Genomic DNA, 20,336 nt, shown 5'->3' with positions numbered 1-20,336 from the left:
CGTCTTTTGCCGGTCATCTTTGCCAGTCGTCACCGCCGTCGCTGCCCGGACGTCGCTCTTCTCTTGCTGTGGCCGTTACATCGCCTCGCCGGAAGCCTCGTTACATTACGGAGCAGACCGCGACCTTCACTTGCTGCCGGCTCGACCCCCGATCTGCTTGTGCAACGGCTTCAACAACAAGCCATCGGGTCAACACATCCAAACTCTGAAACTCATCATAACTACAGGAACCCAGGAAGGACTTCGAACGCCGCTTTGTCCAACATCCGTATCCCTAGCAACCGACTAAGGAAACCCCTCTTCACCGACAAGGGAATTCCATCACGTCACTGAAGTTGCTACGCTGACCAATCAGCTTCGCCGGGATTTCCCTTTGGACCAGTCAAGGAAACCAAAAATTACATCAGAACGCAAGTAGCACAAACAAGGTTTCTACCCATTACTGAATCTGGTGTGAATTATGTTTAAGTAGTAAAGAATAGCAAAATTCTCTGCTTTTACGGTTTCTCTCAGGTTACAATGCTAAGAACTTAGCAAAGGCTAGAAGTTGAATCCACTCAGTCATAACTCTCCTCAAACTGCTTGTGCGTGTGTGTATGTATGTGCATTTGTTTGTTTTACGTAGATTAGTACTTTGTGTTATAGAGTAGCAATAAACTTTTGTTTCGTTTTAAGATCCGTGTTGGTGTGTTGTGTGCTTTATAAGTTAATGCCTCAGCTTCAGATACTGCTACCTTGCTCATTAAATAATTAGATACTGTTTTTATATTGTTATTGTTGGCCACGTAATAATATAATACAGAATTGCTTTACATTAAACATTCTATTTGCTGGACAAATACTAAAGTTAAGTGTAAGCTTTAAATAATTCTATGTGAATCATGTTCGAATCTTTGATTCGAATCCCCAAAGTTTAAACATGATTTAAACCAAAGAGCTGATTCTTACATTATTGTTCACAGAGCAATAAGCAGCTCCATGTTCATATCGCCTCTGGGCGTCTTCAATGTGCGCTCGCATTGACAGTTTCGCGCTTGAGCGCCTCCAAGTGCTGTTTACTGTAACTTCAGCAGCTCAGCGCACATGAACAAAAGTGCTGATCTGCTTGGTGGGGAAGATATTGACGCGGCACATCAAAACAAAAATACAAGTATGAGTATTTCTTAAAAAATTATGCTTTTACGTCTGCCGTTTTGAACATTGGTGTGCACAGTCACATTGGCGCCCTTTATTTAGTCACATGGCGTTAAACATCGATAGAAAACACGAGCAAAAAGCATCCCGGTGTGCACAGGCCTTAATGCGAGTGAGTGGTGCGAGTAGCCGAAAACATTTGGATACTTAATTGTAAAGGCTTCTCAACGCCGCATTTCTGTTGCACGGATCGAAACTGCTGCAACTAAACCAAGTTATTCCACCTGTGCGCAAGTTTAAAGTTCCGAGCTTATAGCTACACCAAGGCTAATACACACGCACACTGGATTAACTATAGCAGCAGGGCATTCACATATTGCATCTTTTCCACACGCAAGTTCGTTACTTGCAATGTAAGAATATGTAATATAAGTGCGCAAGCGGAGCAAAATACAATATATTAACATTTTATTGTGGAAAAATACAACGTGGGGGTCTTAAGGAGCAAAAATACAACACATGAGCTTTTTTATGCTGTTGTGTCATCACTCATATAGCAAGTCATATCTCTCCAGCTCCTCATTTAAGATGCTTTTCATGAACTGGCCCCCATGACAAACTAATAGAATAGCCCTGATGTAATGTATAGTTTGTGAGGAAATGACAATGTTTTGTTGATATACAACTGTATGTAAACCTGGAAACTAGGGATTCAAACTAATCTAAAATCACTTTTAAAATTATTTTTATATTAGGTTCCTAGCAATGACAATTACTTAAAGTTTTGATGTATTTATGGTTAGAAATTTACAGATTATCTTCCTGAAACATGACCTTTATTTAATATTCTAACGGTTTTTGGTATTAAATTGATTATTATGACCCATCCTGTGTAATTTTGAGTATTCCCTAAGTTATACTTGACAAATAGGGTGACATATAGAAAACAAATAGAAACACAGTTACCTCATCAAAGCCCATTTTATCAGGTTTTCTGACAGGTTTGGGTAAGTATCTTGAAGGCTCAACTGGAGGATTTCGTACTGTGAAATAAAAGAAGAGCTTACATTTAATGAAGCAGATGGTACAGAATGCATGTAATGTTAAAAGCAATGCATGTACAACTCAGAGAGCCTTGTTATTAGCACCAACAGTATTAAAGCAGACTTTATTTAGTAACAGTCGAGATTAAGGTTTGAATGCATCACAGACTACTATTACATTTCCTTCTTTGTAAAGCTGAAACATACCGTTGACCTCCAGCATAGTGTGAATGAAGCTGTCTGCCTCATCCTGTAGAGTGCTGTGGGCACGAAGAGGAACTGGGAGGTGCCCATATATTTCTCTGTTGCAAATAAACATTTGGACTTCTGCAAAAAAACATAACAAAACACAAATAAAAGTGAAAAAAAAAATTTATTTGATGGATATTTTTTAATTTAAACTGAACATTTCCTCTTAACCTTCAGTATATTTTCCATTGTGTTCAACAGAAATAAAAAGGTTTGGAAGAGGATGGGAAAATGATGACATGATTTTCATTTTTGGGTGAACTGCCCCTTTAAGAGGATTTTATGCATATTATAGCATCTTCTTAAAGGGGCAATTCACCAAAACAAATGTGATATTCCAAACCTAAAACTTACTTTCTTTTGTAAAGAATTGCAAAAGATATTTTATTTGTTCTTAACTGTCCATACAAAACAACAATATCAGAACAAATAAAACAAAAACCCATGATACAAGGTTTTAAACTCTCACTGACTTCATGTGTAAATGAATTTTGAAACATCTTTAAAGAAGGAAAGTCATACAAGAATAAAACAAAATGGCAATAAATACAATTTATTTTGGGGTTAAGCTTGCTTTCACACCTGTAATTTGGTTCATTTTAGGACAACACATTCATCCATTTTGGTTCCTTTTCTCACCACACTGGTTGCTCTGGTCTGAATCAGTTGAAACAACCCAAACTGCTGTCATTTGACAACATGCACACCGCTCGTTGGCCAAATTTGTTATTAAACATACACAAATATTTCTACAAAACTAAAAAAAGCCATCAGGTAAGATGCTTGGAAATACAGAGAGATGACTATGCTGGCTGAATTGTATGATGTATCCCAGGTCATCGTTTATTATTTGAAATATATGTAGAAACCGGTCATGAACATGAAATAGATTTTATGCATGCTTATGAGCACTTTCATCATTTAAATGTAATTATGACAGCATTTGATGTTTTTGTCATGACAACTTGACATTATCAGGACAATACACTCACCGGCCACTGTATTAGGTACACCTTACTAGTAAAGTATTGCATCCCTTTTGGCTTCAGAAGTGACTTAATCCTTGATCGCATAGATCGAATAAGGTAGTGGAAATATTGCTCAGAGATTTTGCTCCATATTGACATGATAGCATCACACAGTTGCTGCAGTTTGTCGGCTGCACATCCATGATGTAAATCTCCCATTCCACCACATCTTGAAGGTGCCCTTGGATTGAGGATCTGGTTACTGTGGAGGCCATTTGAGTACAGTCAATGCATTGTCCTGTTCAAGAACCCAGTCTGAGATGATTCACGCTTTATGACATGGCACGTTACTCTGCTGGAAGTAGCTATAGGAAGATGGGTACACTGTGGTCATAAAGGGATGGACATGGTCAGCAACAATGCTCAGGTGGGCTGTGGCGTTGACATGATGCTCAATTGGTGCTAATGCACCCTAAATGTGCCAAGAAAATATCCAACACACCATTACACCACCACCACTTGGTGTGGTCTTCTGCAGCTGTGGCCCAATCACCTCAAGGATGGATTTGTTGTGCATTCAGGGTTGCTCTTCTGCAGACCTCGGTTGTAATGGGTTACTTGAGTTATTAGAGTTACTGTTCCCTTTCTATCAGCTTGAACTAGTCTGCCCTTTCTCTTCTGACATCTTGCATTAACAAGACATTTGCACCCTCACTGGATATTTCCTCTTTTTCGGACCATTCTCTGTAAACCCTAGAGATAGTTGTCCATGAAAGTCTCTGTAGATCAGCAGTTTCTGAAATACTAAGACAAGTCCGTCTGGCACTAACAACCATGCCAAGTTCAAAGTCTCTTAAATGACCTTTCTTCCCCATTTTGATGCTCGGTTTGTACTGCAGCAGATGGTCTTTTTCATGTTTACATGCCTAAATGCACTGAGTTGCTGCCATGTGATTGGCTGATTAGAAATTTGCGTTAACGAGCAGTTGGACAGGTGCACCAAATTAAGTGGCTGGTAAGCAGATAACTTGTCATAAATATGTCACAAACATCATTGTCATGAGGTTATTTTATTTGTACTTGCATTATCCCATAATGCAAAAAGCAGCAGACTACAGCAACTGGTTTAGTCCAAAAATATGCAGTACTTTCTGCAGTTTGATCTGTTTGAGATCAGGTTTTGATGTGCTTGTTTTGTCTGCTTTTGTCACGCAAGGTGAGTAAGTTTGTTACATTCACACCTGCTCAAATTTTTTAGACAGCATGTCAACTTAAAAGAACTTTTACAAACAGAGCTGCTCATCACTGTCAGTTCCAAAGCAGTGGATCAATCAGAAAAACTTGAAGGCAGGCAATGTTGCAGGTTTCTGTTTACAGGCACTAAGGGCCTACTCACAGTATGCTATCCGAACCATGCCCAGGCCCATTTCCCAGATCGTTTAAGAAGTGTGAGTGCGCTGAATCGGGCTCAGGCACGGTTCACTTGGCCGGCCCTGGCCCTGTGGGAAGAGGTGGGCCTGAGTGCAGTTGACTTAGGCTTTGGCGCGGTACGTTTGTAGTGTGAGTGCAAAATCCGAAAAAAGCCCGAAACTGAAAGCGAGACGTGACTTTAAGGGACTGTTTCATATGGATTTATTAATCATTCTTACTGTTCAGTGAACGCAAACTGCCGTAGTTTATTAAAGATGAAAACCCCTGACTGCACGACACTGCGCACCTTCAGCAAACCTCTTCAGTCCTGTAGCATGAGGGCTTTATGATTGTTTATGAGCACCAAAAGTGGCGGACCTGTTCGGCGAAATAACTGACTGCGTGTCACCGCATCCCTAAGGACTGTTTGGCGAAATATTTGACTGCATGTCACTGCATATCAAACGACTGAAACAATATAACTAGAGAAATCTCCACTGTGCTGCTGAGTGAGTGAAAGCGCTTCTCACTGAACAGCGCAGCATCGATGACGTAAGTGTGCCCAGGCCCGATTGTAGTGTGAGTACGGGCCGTCTGGGGAGAGGGGAGGGGGGACAAGCGTGTTTTGGCCCGGTTCGAGGCAATTGTACCTAGTGTGAGTACGGCCTAAGCCTGCATTGTGGCACACACCTGCTATTCGGGCTGAGAAGGCGAAGACTATAATGTCGTCAAAAGCCCAGGTGTAGTCTGGATGCGGCGGATGAAAAGCCAACTGTCTGGAAGCTTCTTTCCGCAGGTCCACCAGGAACGTTGAATGCACCATTGGAACCGCAAAGCATCCCTTACGAACTTGCTTGCGGATGGGAATGTAGGCAGGAGTTCGTTTATAGTAGCCCTAGAGAAGAGTTATATGTTCTTTTCAAATTTTTGGAGAAAATGTAATAAATGTTTATATGCACATGTGGACGAGAAATTTACCTGTGAGGTCATTCCGCACCAGAAGTTTGAGTAGGCAGCACGAGACTCCATCATTGGTGCCACAATTGTCTTGTTCTCCTTTATTAGCTTCCATAAGACATCTTGGTTGATCAGGAGATTATCACAATCAATCATCTGAAACAATAAAATAGAGTGTGCTTCGTATTTTAGACTGAATCTAACACATTATTCAAAGTTCCCTTCATTTATTGGTTAAGACACTTCCTCTATAGAGTTATTTTGATAAAATTCTAATTCATAATAATTACGTATTATTTATTTGTTTTTACTTCTTTTCTAATGCTGGGTTGTGGCTGGTAAAACATGCTGGAATAGTTGGCAGTTCATTCTGCTATGGTGACCTCTAAAATAGAAACTAAGCTGAAGAAAAATGAATGATTTCTTTATTTCATTATAGGCACAATATATAATTATTCACCATTAGAGGGTGCAAATTCACACCAAACACAGACATATTTGAATGAAGTCCTGACTGAGCGAGGAATCATGGGAGTTTTCCACTTTATTACATAAAGACTGCAACCCGAAATTCCTTACTACTCAGTAGGTACTGCATTTGAATTTAAATGTACTACTCGGCCATTAGAAAAGTACGTTCTGTACAGTATGAATGTCATTAGTGTGAATGGAACTCCAGGTAAATCCCAAATCGCATACTCATACACTATTTACCTTATTCTCTGCCGACGAGCGGCCGCAGCCACTTGAATCTTTTTGGTTCGAGACTTCCGATCTCATTGTCGAACATTTGTTTGTAGAGCAAGTAGTTTAACTGTTTTCTGCCCTTTATTATTACTAGTCATTTCTCCCATAGGCGACTCAATCGGAAGTTCTAAAACAATCGCAAAAACAGGCGCACTTCCGCATTTTAGAATAAGGTCAATTCTATGCCATTTTGAAGTGCAAATAGTGTAAACAGTGCATTCACACTGAAAGCTCTAAAAATAATAAGTGCACTTTAATTACCTTGATGATGCACTTATTCAACTGGTAAAAATAAGTGTGGAATGATGACAGTTCACACACTCAACGGTCGCTTCTTTGCTCACGTAGCGGAAGGTGCAGAGCTATTGGGCGCACATGTTGGATAACTTTATTTTCTATTGTGAAAGCAAAAATTCTCCTATGGGAGTGATTATAGCGCCTCCCGATTGTGAATGCAGGTATACTCATGGCAGGTATTATTTGGCAGTTTTGTCATTTTTTTCACTACTTTGGCAACCGTCAAACATCATCAGGGAAATGGTTTGAATTTCCACTTGGTAAAGAAAAAAACTGTTCCATTTAAGATGACACTACATGCATATACTATGCTGTGGAGTGTGTAAGTGCATAAGTACATAGTGCATACTGCATAGTGTGCCATTCGGGACGCAGCTTTAGACGTACTGCATCTGCCATTTAGTCATCATCACGTGACCTTCACATGTCAGTAGTGTCACTCCCATTCATGAATTCTCTCGTGGTGCATCATGGGATAGCACAGTGTCCATCCGATGGGCACTTCAGAATCTCACCAGAAATAGTAGGCCATCCGCGTACTTCTCGCATACTGTTTTTCAAATTGTTTAAATTTGGACATACTACTTGTGTCGCTTACTGCTTTTAGTGTACTATATAGTATAAAAGTATGTGATTTTAGACGCATCATATGTCTTCATTACATTATGGAGCTACTGCAGAAACCATGTTCGGATGAGCTAAAGCAGTGTTTCTCAACTAGTGAGTTGTTGGAACATTTTCAGTGGGTCGCGGAGTGTGCGTAGTCAAAAAAAAACAACAAAAGTTTAATTTGGAACTTATTTTGCTTATATTGGACCTTTATTTTGAAATGCGTGCACGACAACCGTACCGTTTAACATGGGAAATTTCATTTAATAATAGCAACAAATATGACAAAGCACAAGTACTACCCTGAATATGTAAAGCGTGGATTTAAATATACTGATGACAAAAAGGGCTTAAAACATCAGTGTGTACTTAGGTGCTCTCACAAGAGAGCATGAAACCTTCTAAATTAAAACGACATTTAGAAACCAAACATCCCAGTTGCAAGGACAAACCTGTGGACTATTTTCAAAGACGACTCCAATAGCTGAGGGCATCACAAAAGTGCCTAAAATCTTCATGTTTAAAACAAGTACAGGCACTCCATTCATCTTACTGTGCTCACCGTGTAGCAAAGGCCAAGAAAGCCCACACAATAGCAGAAGAGCAAAAAACTGGTGATTATTATAAAAATGGTTACGATTACGTTCTGTCAACAGGATCAGTGTTAATGTTTTATTAACAGTTCAGTTTAGTTATGGTAACTGAACTTTTTTTTTACCCTAACCACTGTTTACAGTATCTGACGCTTTTCCTCTGTAATATTACTATAATTTGGTACATTTTGTCAAACGACAGCAATAAAATGTTGTTAATGAATACAAATGAATTATCATTCCTTAAATTATATTATAGTTCCTAAAACTTTGGTTCACAGCTTGATGACCATGTAAAAATGTGGGTCCCATGGCCAAACCAGTTGAGAACCACTGAGTTAAAGTATTCAAAAATGACCACTTCTGGTTCTTGCTCTAATGATGATGTGGGGAAAAATGCAGTGCTGTTTCATCATACTTAATACATTTAAAGTACTGTTATAATGCTGTTCTGTGCAGTCTAATAAAACACACAAGCGCTATGAATACTTTCCGGATGCACTGTATTAAATCGATTGCCTTTGGCGATTCCCTGATGAACACAGAAGCAGAAATCAAGGGTGTGTGACAGCAATAGCATGAAGACAGAGAACACAGTCTCTGTTACTAGTTAAAATGGCTTATTCCTCTGGATTTGAACATTCTTTGAAACTTTTGGGATAATGCAAATACATATGTCAGCAATATGTATATTTAAAACACTGTTCTTGTGTCTTCTAAATATTTTACTGAAAAAAAAAACCCTCATATTGTGCCTTTAAACTGTGCGACTGTGCCTTTGAGCAGAGCTAATCTAAACTGTAGTAACAAGTTGGTGTAAAACTTCCTCTCCATCAATCTTGCCTCTCCCCTCCTTGCTGTGGTTTATGTGTAAACTGCTTTAATGTCTAGACGTGTTTGTCTGAGTTGTGCACTCTAAAAACTGTGCCAAAGTTAAACACTTTTCTCTTCACTTTTCTTTAGGTTTAGTTAACACTGTCTGGAACTACCAGAATTCTACCGGAAAACTACAAGACGTCATTCTGACCTTTTTGTTTTGAATTGTTTCTCACATCATATTTACATTCTAAGCTTCTATTGAGATTTTAGAATTAAGCTTTGAATGTCTGTGGTCATATTTTACTGAGGGTAAGTCATTACCCTAAAAACACTATCTTTTTTTGTAATATCTCCTATAATTGTGTACAAATTACGAGACCACCGGCAAAGGTATTTACCTCCCTTTGTCTGGAAAGTTTGAAAAACATGTCTAAAGTTATGTTTTTGTTAGTAGGAAGTTGCTAGGCAACAGATACTCAAAAGTCTTTTGTGTTTGAAAAAAAATAACAATGTTAGAAAGTAATATACTGTACACACCTTTGGGAAACGTCATGGTACTATAGTTACATGATTCTATATTGGTTATATATTTTTATTTTAACAAAGTTATTAACGAGCCTCTATAATGCATTATAAAGGGTAATATTTTAGTCTTCGGGGTCTCAATCAACAGGCTGATATGCACGCAAGTTCAAAAAACATTTTCATTGTCTTACAATATGCATTTATTTTTACCCAATTATCCCAGTGACTCCAATATGATTTGTTCAGCGATTTATTTGTTCCCAAACCATTCCTTTGCATGAGGCTAATCTGCTGTGAATGGCCCAATGACCCAGTCTGTTGTTATTGGTGGACTGGGTTCAGCGTGAGACAGAGAGAAACATCCACCACGGTTATGAAGTAGCACAGAGTATGTGAGAGATGGGGGTTAGCATTAAGAGTAGAGTAATAAGCTGGTGTTCAACTGTTTTGCTTTAATGCCTTGTGTATCCACCTGACTTCTGCACAACACAACTGATGGTCCAAACACTATTTATAAGGCAATAAATCCCACTTATTAAACCTGACAGGGCACACCTGTGAAGTGAAAACCATTTCAGGTGACTACCTCTTGAAGCTCATCAAGAGAATGTCAAGAGTATGCAAAGCAAAATGTGGCTACTTTAAAGAACCTAGAATGACATATTACCAGTTGTTTCACACTTTCCACATTTACATTTACATTTAGTAGACACTTTTATCCAAAGCGACTTACAAATGAGGACAAGGAAGCAATTTACACAACTATAAGAGCAACAATGAATAAGTGCTGTAGGCAAGTTTCAGGTATGTAAAGTGTAAGAAGCAAAACATTAGTAATTTTTTTGTAATACAGTTAGCGGTGGAGCCAGAGAGGCAATTGCAGATTAGGAAGGAAAGTGGAGACTAAATAGTTGAGTTTTCAGTCGTTTCTTGAAGACAGCAAGTGACTCTGCCGTTCTAATGCAGTTAAGGAGTTCATTTGACCAACTGGGCAGATTAAACGCGAGCGTTCGGTAAAGTGATTTCTTCCCTCTTTGGGATGGAACCACGAGGCGACGTTCATTCACTGAACGGAAGTTTCTGGAGGGCACACAGATCTGCAAAAGTGAGAGCAGATAAGAAGGAGTAAAGCCAGAAGTCGCTTTGTAAGCAAACATCAGAGCTTTGAATTTGATGCGAGCAGCAACTGGCAGCCAGTGCAAACGGAGGAGTAGCAGAGTGACATGTGCTCTTTTAGGTTCATTAAAGACCACTTGTGCTGCTGCGTTCTGGAGCAGCTGAAGAGGTTTGATAGAGTTAGCTGGAAGCCCAGCTAGTAGAGAGTTGCAGTAGTCCATTCTGGAGAGAACAAGAGCTTGAACAAAGAGTTGAGCTGCAGGTTCAGATAGGAAGCGTTGGACCTTTATGATGTTATAGAGTGTGAGTCTGCAAGATCGAGCAGTTCTAGAAATGCTTTTTTGACACTCTTATGTATATCATTACACATGTGTTAATTCATGACAGTAAAGAAAACTTTTTTTTTTGCAAACTTTTGGTCTGTACTGTACATGTTATGATCCGGAGGAAGAAGAAACTAGTAAGTTTGAACTGTAACAGTTACTAACAAAGTCCCTGACAAAGTCCCATACATAATAGTCTCTGCTGTTGCTTCCTTTAATAGCAAATGGCCGACAAATCCCATGTTGCATTGTAGGTTACAGTATCTAAAAACAGAAAAATTATAGGAACAAACAGCACTAGGTTGGCTACACTGTGGTATAGTTGTGAAAACAAACTTTAACCCTTTGTTCCCTATCTGTCAGTAATAGTCACATTTGGATCATGATCTGTCTCATACAAACAACTTTTCCTTATTCTCTAATTTTAAAAGAATCAGAAGCTCATTTAATGTTAACCTGTTCATTAAATCATTATATTTTAACTTAATGTTTTAATCTCAGGCCTAGACAACAGCATCATAAAAACTGCTTCGACTTTTTTGTGATTCACAGACATGTTAATGAGAAAGGTCACAGTCCCAAATCTCACCATAAGATAGTCGGCCCACATTTCTCGTGCAGACTCCAGCGCTGCCTGTCGAAGTTTCATGACGTAAGCATAACGCTCATTTGTCCAATCCTTTGGTCCTTCCTCATCATTATACTGACTGAGTAGGGAAAATAAAAGTAAAAAGATTCAAGAAAATGCAACTTACCGGCTCTATGAAACCACAAGTGACGGAACAAGGCAAACCTTGGTTGCTCCTTCGGCCTCCACTCCACATAATGGTAGAGTTTCTGTACGTTGATGAGCCAGTCTCGCAGCAGGTATGTGGTGTTGTCTACATTGTGGTCAGTCGCTACCCTGCCAAAACAGAAACAGTAAAAGTAATTATTAGGTTCACTTTACTGAGAAAAATGAAAGAACACTGAGTACAACCATAATAAAAGAGTTCTGTTAGTGTACAAGGTATATTTAGACCAGAAAAAGAGAAACAGAACAAAGCCCTAAAGTAAACTTGATTTCCTTACAGCTGAACGACACTAAAAGCAGAACATGGGAAGCGAAACTGCAGAGTTATCTGGTAATCGCTAAGATACAGGAGCAGAGATAAAGTAAACAGAGTTCATGTTTTGCTGTAGGTATGAATTAGACCACGCGTCCTACTTCTGGCTGGCTCTGTCTCAGCATGAACAGAGACTCTGAGTGCAACATGACATCATCGGTCCAGAGGATTCTCCTGCAGAAGAGCACGAGCAGCTGTCAGATGCAGAACACAACAGCTCTGGCCAACAACTCAACTGCAGCTACAGTACAGGCCGGTTCGGGACAGATGGTAACTAAATCAGTATTGCATAGAAAATTAAGATAAATGTGATTTTTTTTTATGTGATTAACAGCTGTAGTTTGAGTTTTTGTGTTGGAGGGTTTGGGTCATTTTCCTTTCTTTATAAAAAAAAAAAAAAAAAAAACACTGTTGTTGGAATAGAAAATTTTTTCTAGCATTACATTTATTACTATCTATTTTTCTGTTTATAGAATTTACACTCACAGGCCACTTTATTAGGTACAGCTTACTAGTACCGGGTTGGACCCGTTTTGCTTTCAGAACTGCCTTAATCCTTCGTGGCAAAGAGTCAACAAGCCACTGGAAATATTCCTCAGAGGTAGTAAGCGCGATGTTTATGAAAAAATGGGGGGGGGGGGGGTTATAAAAAGAGGGGGAGAATGCGATGTTTATGAAAAGAGGGAGGAGAGTGATGTTTATGAAAAGGGGGGGGGGGGGGGGTTATGGGGGGGGGGGGGGGGGGGGGGGGGGGGGGGGGCAGGCCAGAAACATGATGGCAGGCAAGATATACCGCCAGGCCACCGGGAAATGTCCCAGTGCTCCCTATGGCCAGTTTGCCCCTGCCCACACCGCATCAACAAGGCATTTGCGTCCATAGAATTGCCGCTCACTGGACATTTTCCTTTTTCTGACCATTATCTGTGAATCCTAGAGTTGGTTGAGCATGGAAATCCCAGTAGATCAACAGTTTCTGAATACTCAGACCAGCCCCTTTGGCACCAACCAAGCCATGTTCAATGTCATTTAAATCACATTTTTTCTGCATTCTGATGCTCAGTTTGAACTGCAGCAAATCGTCTTGACCATGCCTACATGCCTAAATGCATTGAGTTGTGATTGGCTGATTAGAATTTTGTGTTAACGAGCTGCTAGAGAGGTGTACCTAATAAAGTGGGCAGTGAGTGAATATTTCCATTAGGATATGAACATGGCCAATTTAGTTTATCTAATTTACTTGTATCGCATGTCTTTGGACTGTGGGAAACATGCAGAGAACATGCCAACAGCATAGAAATGCCTCCTGGCCCAGCTGGGACTCAAACCACCGACCTTCTTCCAACCACACACACAAAAAAGGGGGATCACCAAATGACAGGAAGTATTTAATCCAGTATTGCTAACATTTGCATTTCAGAGCATGTGCACTAACCTATAGACCACAGCTGCCTCACGAATACAGAATTTATAAAAGCATAACTAAATATATTACTAATTATATTTAGCAAATTATATTTATTTTCAATTTACTTCAGAGTTTGACCAATCAGAATCAAGAATTCTGCGTGATGATTTATAGTAGTGTTTGCTCCATCTGCTTCCGCAGAGCACCACAAGCTGCTAAACTGACTGTATTACATGCACTTTATTTCAGTGTAGTTCACACTTCCATTCAATGTTCTAGGGCAAGACTAAGCTTCAAAGTGTTTTGTGTAACTGACACCATTAAAAAACACGACTCTTCATTCACTGGTTAGACAATGACAACTTTACAGGACAATGCAAAGATTAGCAGGAACTTTCACACATTTAGTTTTTTTTTTTCGTTTTTTTTGGGGGGCGGGGGGTCAAATCAAAAGTTTAAGGGAAAGACCTTTCCAGGCTTATTTGTAACTCTTCTGAACATGTTGTATGGAAACATTAGCTGGTGATGATTGTGGAAAAGCAATTCCTATCAAGTTGCTGGCAGACAGATGTTCACCATGACCAAAAAAATTCAACCCACGCCCACAGAACGAACAGAAAAATCTATGATTAAAAAATTGTTATATAAAATTACTAATAAAATGGCAGAATGCGCATTTAACATTTAAGTACAAATACAGCTAAACTAGTTATCATTAAATCTAGTTAATAATTACAGAATTTAGTAGAGTCTGATAAGGATTTAAATGTAAAATACACTATACCTAATATACTACTATCTATTTTAAACTAGTACTTACAATTTAACTACTAGTACCAATTGTAACATTATAATAGGTAGTGATTATTCATTAGACATCAGAACCTAATCATTAGATACTAATACTTGCAGTAGGTGATTGTCTTCAGAAGCATTTTTTGTTGTGCTGGTTGAAAGTCTATTCACAGTCTAATAGTAATGATTAAAGTAAATGATTTAAATGTATTTATTTGTATTTTTATATTATGGGTTATGCATAAAACAAAAAAATGTTCATCCAATTAAACAAAGTCGGGCCGACATCTATCATTATTCCAATAAGTAGGCCAAACTGTCTGTCAGCAAATGCAGATTTGAACAACTGCGTAGCCTTTTGTATGCAGCTCCGTCGATTGCCGTTTGTGCTGTGCATTCACTAGAGAGCACGTGCACGATCGGTAATTTTCTGAATCAATATTGTAGTTACCTTTGCACGCTGGAGAAAGGATGTCACAATGGCTGAAGGATTTCTCTTAGACAGGTAATGTTGTTTTTAAACTGTTTTAGCTTAGCGCAAAGCTGATGTAACGTTAGATGCTGTTGTTACAAATGGGTTACATCTTCACAAAAGTGTTGTTTAGCCACTAAAATCTTCCGGTGAAAGATGATAGACTATTTTCAGTTTTATAAGGTACCATTTTAAAGCATCTTTAATGTGGATTTTAATTAGTTTTATTAGTAAATACCGCTATTCCACCTAGTCTCTGCCTATATTGTTTACCATGCAACTCAAAATATTCACTCTGAAATTGCATGTCAGTTTGGCTTGCATGCTGCCGGACAAGCGCTAGTCGCTTTTACCACAAAAAGAGGGTTCTTTTGCTGTGTTCATGTTTAAGGAGGCGTGGCTCTAGACAGCAGGGGAGGGACTGTTATTCAGAGATTTATGCTAAGCTGTTAGCATTGTGGAAGATCACCTACTGCACCTTTAATTTTCACTTTAAGGTGAATTATCGCTTTAAAGTCCACATGAACTGGAAGTTGATGACACTTATTTCAGTATGTTGAAGTACTTCCTGCGGGGTATCCAGTATGCACACAGACTTTTAATTTCAGCCAGCCAGCCTCAGCGCTTCTAGTAAACTCTTTTTATTTACAAAATCGCCACATTTGAGGTGTGATTTCTTTACAAATCAATGCTCCTTACTGCACTCCTTACTGCACTATACACTACACTTACACTATAAAGTGGGTCTTAGACCGGACAAGAAGCACTGCAATAAATTGCAATAAAATATGACAGTTTGTTTTACCCCAGTATTTTCAATGAAGTTTCTGCACTCACCTGCTGATCTTGATGGCACTAGTGGTAACATGGTATTTTACCTCAATTTACGCTTGAACAACTACAATGGATGCTTTAGTCTATTTAACAGAATGTATTGGAATTCTATTACAACATTGATGCTGTAAAAGAAACAGTATGAAATTGACAATAGTCACATTAAGCTTTCACCGGAAGTTTATCATTGGCTGATAAACACTAGCTGTGCATATAATCAGCTTTATTTGTAGAGCGCTTTTACAAAGTAGATTGTGTCAAAGCAGCTTTACATAAATGGTCATGGTAAATTGGAACAGTTTAGTTCAGTTTTTAGTTAAGTTCAGTTCAGTTTAGCTCAGTTCAGTGTGGTTTAAAATCACTACTGAGAGTCCAAACACTGAAGAGCAAATCCATTGATGCGTAGCTCTACCTATCCCAAACCATGCAAGCTAGAGGCGACAGTGGTGAGGGAAAAAAAAACTTCACCAATTGGCGAAAGTGAAGAAAAAAAACCTTGAGAGAAACCAGACTCAGTTGGGCATGACCATTTTAATTTCTGCGATGGCCAAACGTCTTGTGCAAAGCTGCAGTCTTATCTGCGGAGGCTGGACGCTGGCCTCAGCGAAGAATCGTCTGTCCCTGGAGCGTCACTGGAATCAGTCTCGCGCTCTCGACTCCTCTATGACCACCGCAGCAGCTGCTCAGGATACGGCCTGCTCCAGGATATGGAAACCTTGAGATCATCTTGTCGCTGGTCTTGGATCGAATCAGTGACTGCATGGTCTGAGGGCCTCGGGAAGAGTATCCCCAGGAGGAAATGAAGAAATATAGACATATAGGTTTTCACATGACGTCATTGATGACGTGAAATTCCGATGGAGGGCAGGAAGTGATTCTTCTACCTAAGAATTGCTATCAGAACATCAAAAAGTTTCTGTTTTATGTGGGTTTTAATTTTTTTAGAGGTTTAATTGTTAAGAAGGGTGTGGTTAAAGCTACTGTTATACAGTTGCTATGGAAGCCCTTAGGTTGGCGTCAACAAAAGGATTGCCAGATTGGGCGGATTTTAATTAGATTTTCCAGGTTAAAATGGCATTGGTTGGTTGACAAGATTTGGCCGGTTTTGAAAAGTACATTTTATATGCTTCGGCATAAATGCTTGACAAAGGGCGTGTCTGAAGTTGGGGCTGATGCGATCGTCATAGCAGCGTCAGCCAATAAAGTAAAGCCTGCGATCGGCTACTGTCTGAGCTGGGGTATTTGCATAAATCGATCTGATTGGCTGAAGCTGGTGCTTAAAAAGTTGAGAATAAAGTATATGCTAAGCTAGTGTTGTTACTATACTGATAAACTTCCGGTGACCTGTTATTGTCAGTTTTTTTTTTTTCCATCTTATATGGTTTCTTTTACAGCATCGATGTTGTGATGTCATTAAAATACAATCAGTTATGCAGACTTTGGTATTCATTTAGTTGCTCAAGCGTAAAACGAGACAAAAAGCTTGGCATGCTAGCGCAGAAGCTCCATTGAATATACTGGGGTAAAATAAATGCTCATATTATAAAGACGGGGAAACTGTAATTCAATGCAGTGCTTCTTATACAATCTGAGACCCGCTTTATATCGCATAACAGACCTTAAACGTGCCAATTTTGCATTGGCACACAGTTTACGGGAAGCACTTAACCCAGGTTACTGGCAAATAAAAGTTCTATTAGAATGCTTTGGCATATACCCTATTTTCCACCTCTGCAGCGGGCAACGTTGCTAAAGTGGTGCCGACGGATCTACAATGCAGTTCAGCAATGCCTGATGTCACCCATTTGAATTGAATGGGAAGCTTTGACGCTGATGCCCCGGTCAATGGGAGGTTAGTGCAGTTTGTGGGGGAAGTGTTTCGATGTAATCTGGTTTTGATGTGGCTCTGTGACTGCTCGAGTTATATGGTTAAAAATGATGACAGTTAAAGTAACTAGGTTACTTTTAAACTACATCAATTAAAAAAAAAAATATATATATATTAGTCTAATATTTTGGGCCATTTTATGCGGGCAAGATTCTAAAGTGCACATCCCATGCTCTCTGTGCTATCCCAAGATGCCCTGTGACAGAATTTATGAATAGGAGTGATGCGACGCAACTGACACAGGTAGGTCACGTGAACATGATGGCAGATGTAGGTCCGAATTCCATGCATACTTCTCACATTCATACTGTATAGAATGTACTTTTCTAACGGCTGAGTAGTTTGTTAAATTCAAATGCTGAGTAGTAGGCAGTTTCAGACACAGCCTTTGATTTAAGATTACTAAAACATTTTTTTTCAGAATGTAACATTAAGATGCGAATAATAGCACGTTTCCGTTACATGCACACACACTCCCATAATGCACTGCGCGGTAACAACACATTCCCATTCTTTATTGGGTGAACAGTCCCTTTAAATATTAAAGCCGCTTGCCATACCCCTGGGGTGTGTGAAGTTTGTTTCTGGAAACAATTGGGAAGCGAACAATAGAAAAAATAGCTACAGGAATGCAATGAATAAACATTGCTCACTTTTGATAAATTACAAGAAATTACCACGTAAGTTACAATTAACGCGCACATACTGCAGACATTATGACGTGTAACATTAAGACGCGAGTAAACACACAGACTCACCACAGCGCGATGCGGTCTTTCGGGTAATTGAGGCGCTCGATGGTCCCGAGGAAATGCGGCAGCGAGTGCTGGTTGTTCCGGCAGATGAGTGCAATCATTACCCGCGGGGCGAGTATTGCAGACTCCGGGCTCCAGCGCTCCTCATGGAAGTATCCTTGAGCTGGTCCGCTGTTTATCAAACAGGAGCACAAAACCGACACAAACAGCACGAAACACCGCATTGCGAAGCACAAACTAGTTACAAGCATACATGCGAGCTATTACAGCCCACAGTTACCAAGGACTAATGAGGAGGTAGAAAGTTAAAAACGGGCAACTTTTTTCCAAATATTTCCGCCGACTAAAAAGTGCCTGCATTGACAACACTGCAGATGTAAGAGTGTTAAAGGGGATGTTACTCGGTGACGTTTAAAGGGGTGGGACCCTGCAAACTGATGCTGCTGACACCGTTATAACTGTAAGGGTCGGTATAGCAGACTAGCAGTATTCTAGTGTGGATATGATATATACACAGCAAACAATTTGTGTTTAATAGACTTTTAATAGACATCTAAACGTAGACATCTTGGTTAAAACAAGGCTAAACTTGGGCTGTCAGTGAAAATCTATAATAGACATCTAAGAATAGCCTAAAACAAGACTAACGTCAGTCATCAAATAGACAGACTTAATATATACACGTGTTGTCATTCATTTCTGTTTGTCTAGTTTTTAGCCAAGACTACTATGTTAAGATGCCTATTAGACTCTCTTTCTTACATTATAATCTTTAATCCAGAGCTTTCGCAAACTTGCTTGGCATATTCACAACAGTCTACAGATAGGCTAATGCTTTTACTGGGTGATCCCTTAAAACAGTGGTTCTCAAAAATTTTTCAGTAAGTACCACCTCAGAAAAAAAGTGTCTCTCCAAGTACCACCAAATTGAGCAGTATTGAAATACAGTAGCGCAGTAGACCCAGTAAAGCAGCTATAACTCTGCACAGTAAAACAAACGTCAGAAATATAGGCTATATGTCATATATGGCATATTATATACATAATTTTTAATACATTTTGAAATATATGTAGCATGTACATGACATTTTTCATTCCTCTGCGTACCACTAGAAGGAAGCCCGCGTACCACTAGTGGTACACGTACCACAGTTTGAGAACCACTGCCTTAAAAAATTATGTTGAAAGTTATAACCTTATTAAGTTATTATAAAATATTTACTGCAATCAATGTTAACTTGGCAAAAAGGTCTTCAATAAAGAGAGATTTAATTTGTTTAAATAATTATTTTATTTTAATTTTAGACATTTTAATATATATTTAACAATTATGTCTTTATAGCGAGTCTTGGTTCAGTGAGAAATACCAATGAAATAGTGGAATAAAAAAATTAATAACTTAATTTGGTCATTAGAGATAATGAGAAATAATGCCTTGGCAACTAGCTGAAATAAAGTACATTTGGTATGTTTTTTTTATAATCTGACTTTATTTTAATTTTATTAAACTCTTTTTATAGTTTTAGCTTTAGTTTGTACAATAAACTAAATCTGATTTATGCAATGGAACTGAAAAAAAGGTAATAAAGTCTGACACGAAAGGTTCATTTTTTTCCTGCACACTGGACACAATGCATTTGACAAAATGTTTAAAACTATTCACATTTTCATCAATTTTTAATAACACGTTGCATCTATAAAAAAAGTACAATGGCAACAATGTGTTTCTTCAAAAAACAAACAAAAAAAAAAAAACAGAAAAAAAACATTTTTTTTGTTGCTATAACATAAATAATGTGAAAATAGTGAAGAATATCAAATGACAGATTATAAAAATCATGAAAGATTCGACACTGAAAAAAAGATTAATTGGATTTACATATTTTAAGGTAAGTGGTTGCAAACAATTCAAATGGGCTGAATTTAAACAAAGTTGAACATTAATCAGTTCGATTTGTTTGTTAAAAATTCAGCCAATATCAATTGTTAGCAACTAATAAATAACTAATTAATAATTATGTTGACAGCTATAACCTTATTAAGTTATTATAAAATATTTACTGCAATAAACGTTAACTTGACAAAAGGGTCTTCAATAAAGAGAGAATTTGTTTAATTATTTCATTTTAATTATAGACAGTTTAATATACAATTACAATTATGTCTTTATAGCAATTCAGCAAGAAATACCGAAGAAGTAGTGGAATAAAAAAATGAATAACTTAAGTTGGTTATTAGAGAATATGAGAAATGATGCCTTATCTACTAGCTTAAATAAAGTACATTCGGTA

General features: G+C 38.5%; 1 protein-coding gene and 1 long non-coding RNA gene across 2 annotated transcripts in view; one reads left to right on the top strand and one right to left on the bottom strand.

Moving 5' to 3' along the window:
- Positions 1–17,184, top strand: part of LOC141381295 (uncharacterized) — a 54,308-nt gene extending 37,124 nt beyond the window's left edge. The window contains exons 2-3 of the long non-coding RNA XR_015481299.1: positions 11,973–12,166; positions 14,465–17,184. This is a non-coding gene — a long non-coding RNA (uncharacterized LOC141381295). The remainder of the gene's footprint in view (positions 1–11,972; positions 12,167–14,464) is intronic.
- Positions 1–18,432, bottom strand: part of colgalt1a (collagen beta(1-O)galactosyltransferase 1a) — a 32,236-nt gene extending 13,804 nt beyond the window's left edge. The window contains exons 1-7 of the mRNA XM_087245198.1: positions 18,049–18,432; positions 11,584–11,694; positions 11,380–11,497; positions 5,783–5,917; positions 5,495–5,699; positions 2,385–2,504; positions 2,101–2,177 (exon numbers count right to left, since the gene is read on the bottom strand). Of these exons, the coding sequence (XP_087101324.1) occupies positions 2,101–2,177; positions 2,385–2,504; positions 5,495–5,699; positions 5,783–5,917; positions 11,380–11,497; positions 11,584–11,694; positions 18,049–18,296 (1,014 nt within the window). The 5' untranslated portion in view covers positions 18,297–18,432. The remainder of the gene's footprint in view (positions 1–2,100; positions 2,178–2,384; positions 2,505–5,494; positions 5,700–5,782; positions 5,918–11,379; positions 11,498–11,583; positions 11,695–18,048) is intronic.
- Positions 18,433–20,336: the final 1,904 nt, after the last annotated feature.

The sequence above is a fragment of the Danio rerio genome, chromosome 3 (assembly GCF_052040795.2).
Source record: "Danio rerio strain M-AB ecotype USA chromosome 3, GRCz13ab, whole genome shotgun sequence".
In the NCBI taxonomy this organism is placed as follows: Eukaryota; Metazoa; Chordata; class Actinopteri; order Cypriniformes; family Danionidae; genus Danio; species Danio rerio.
The sequence above is the reverse complement of the archived record's forward strand: the minus strand, read 5'-3'. Positions and strand labels throughout refer to the sequence as shown.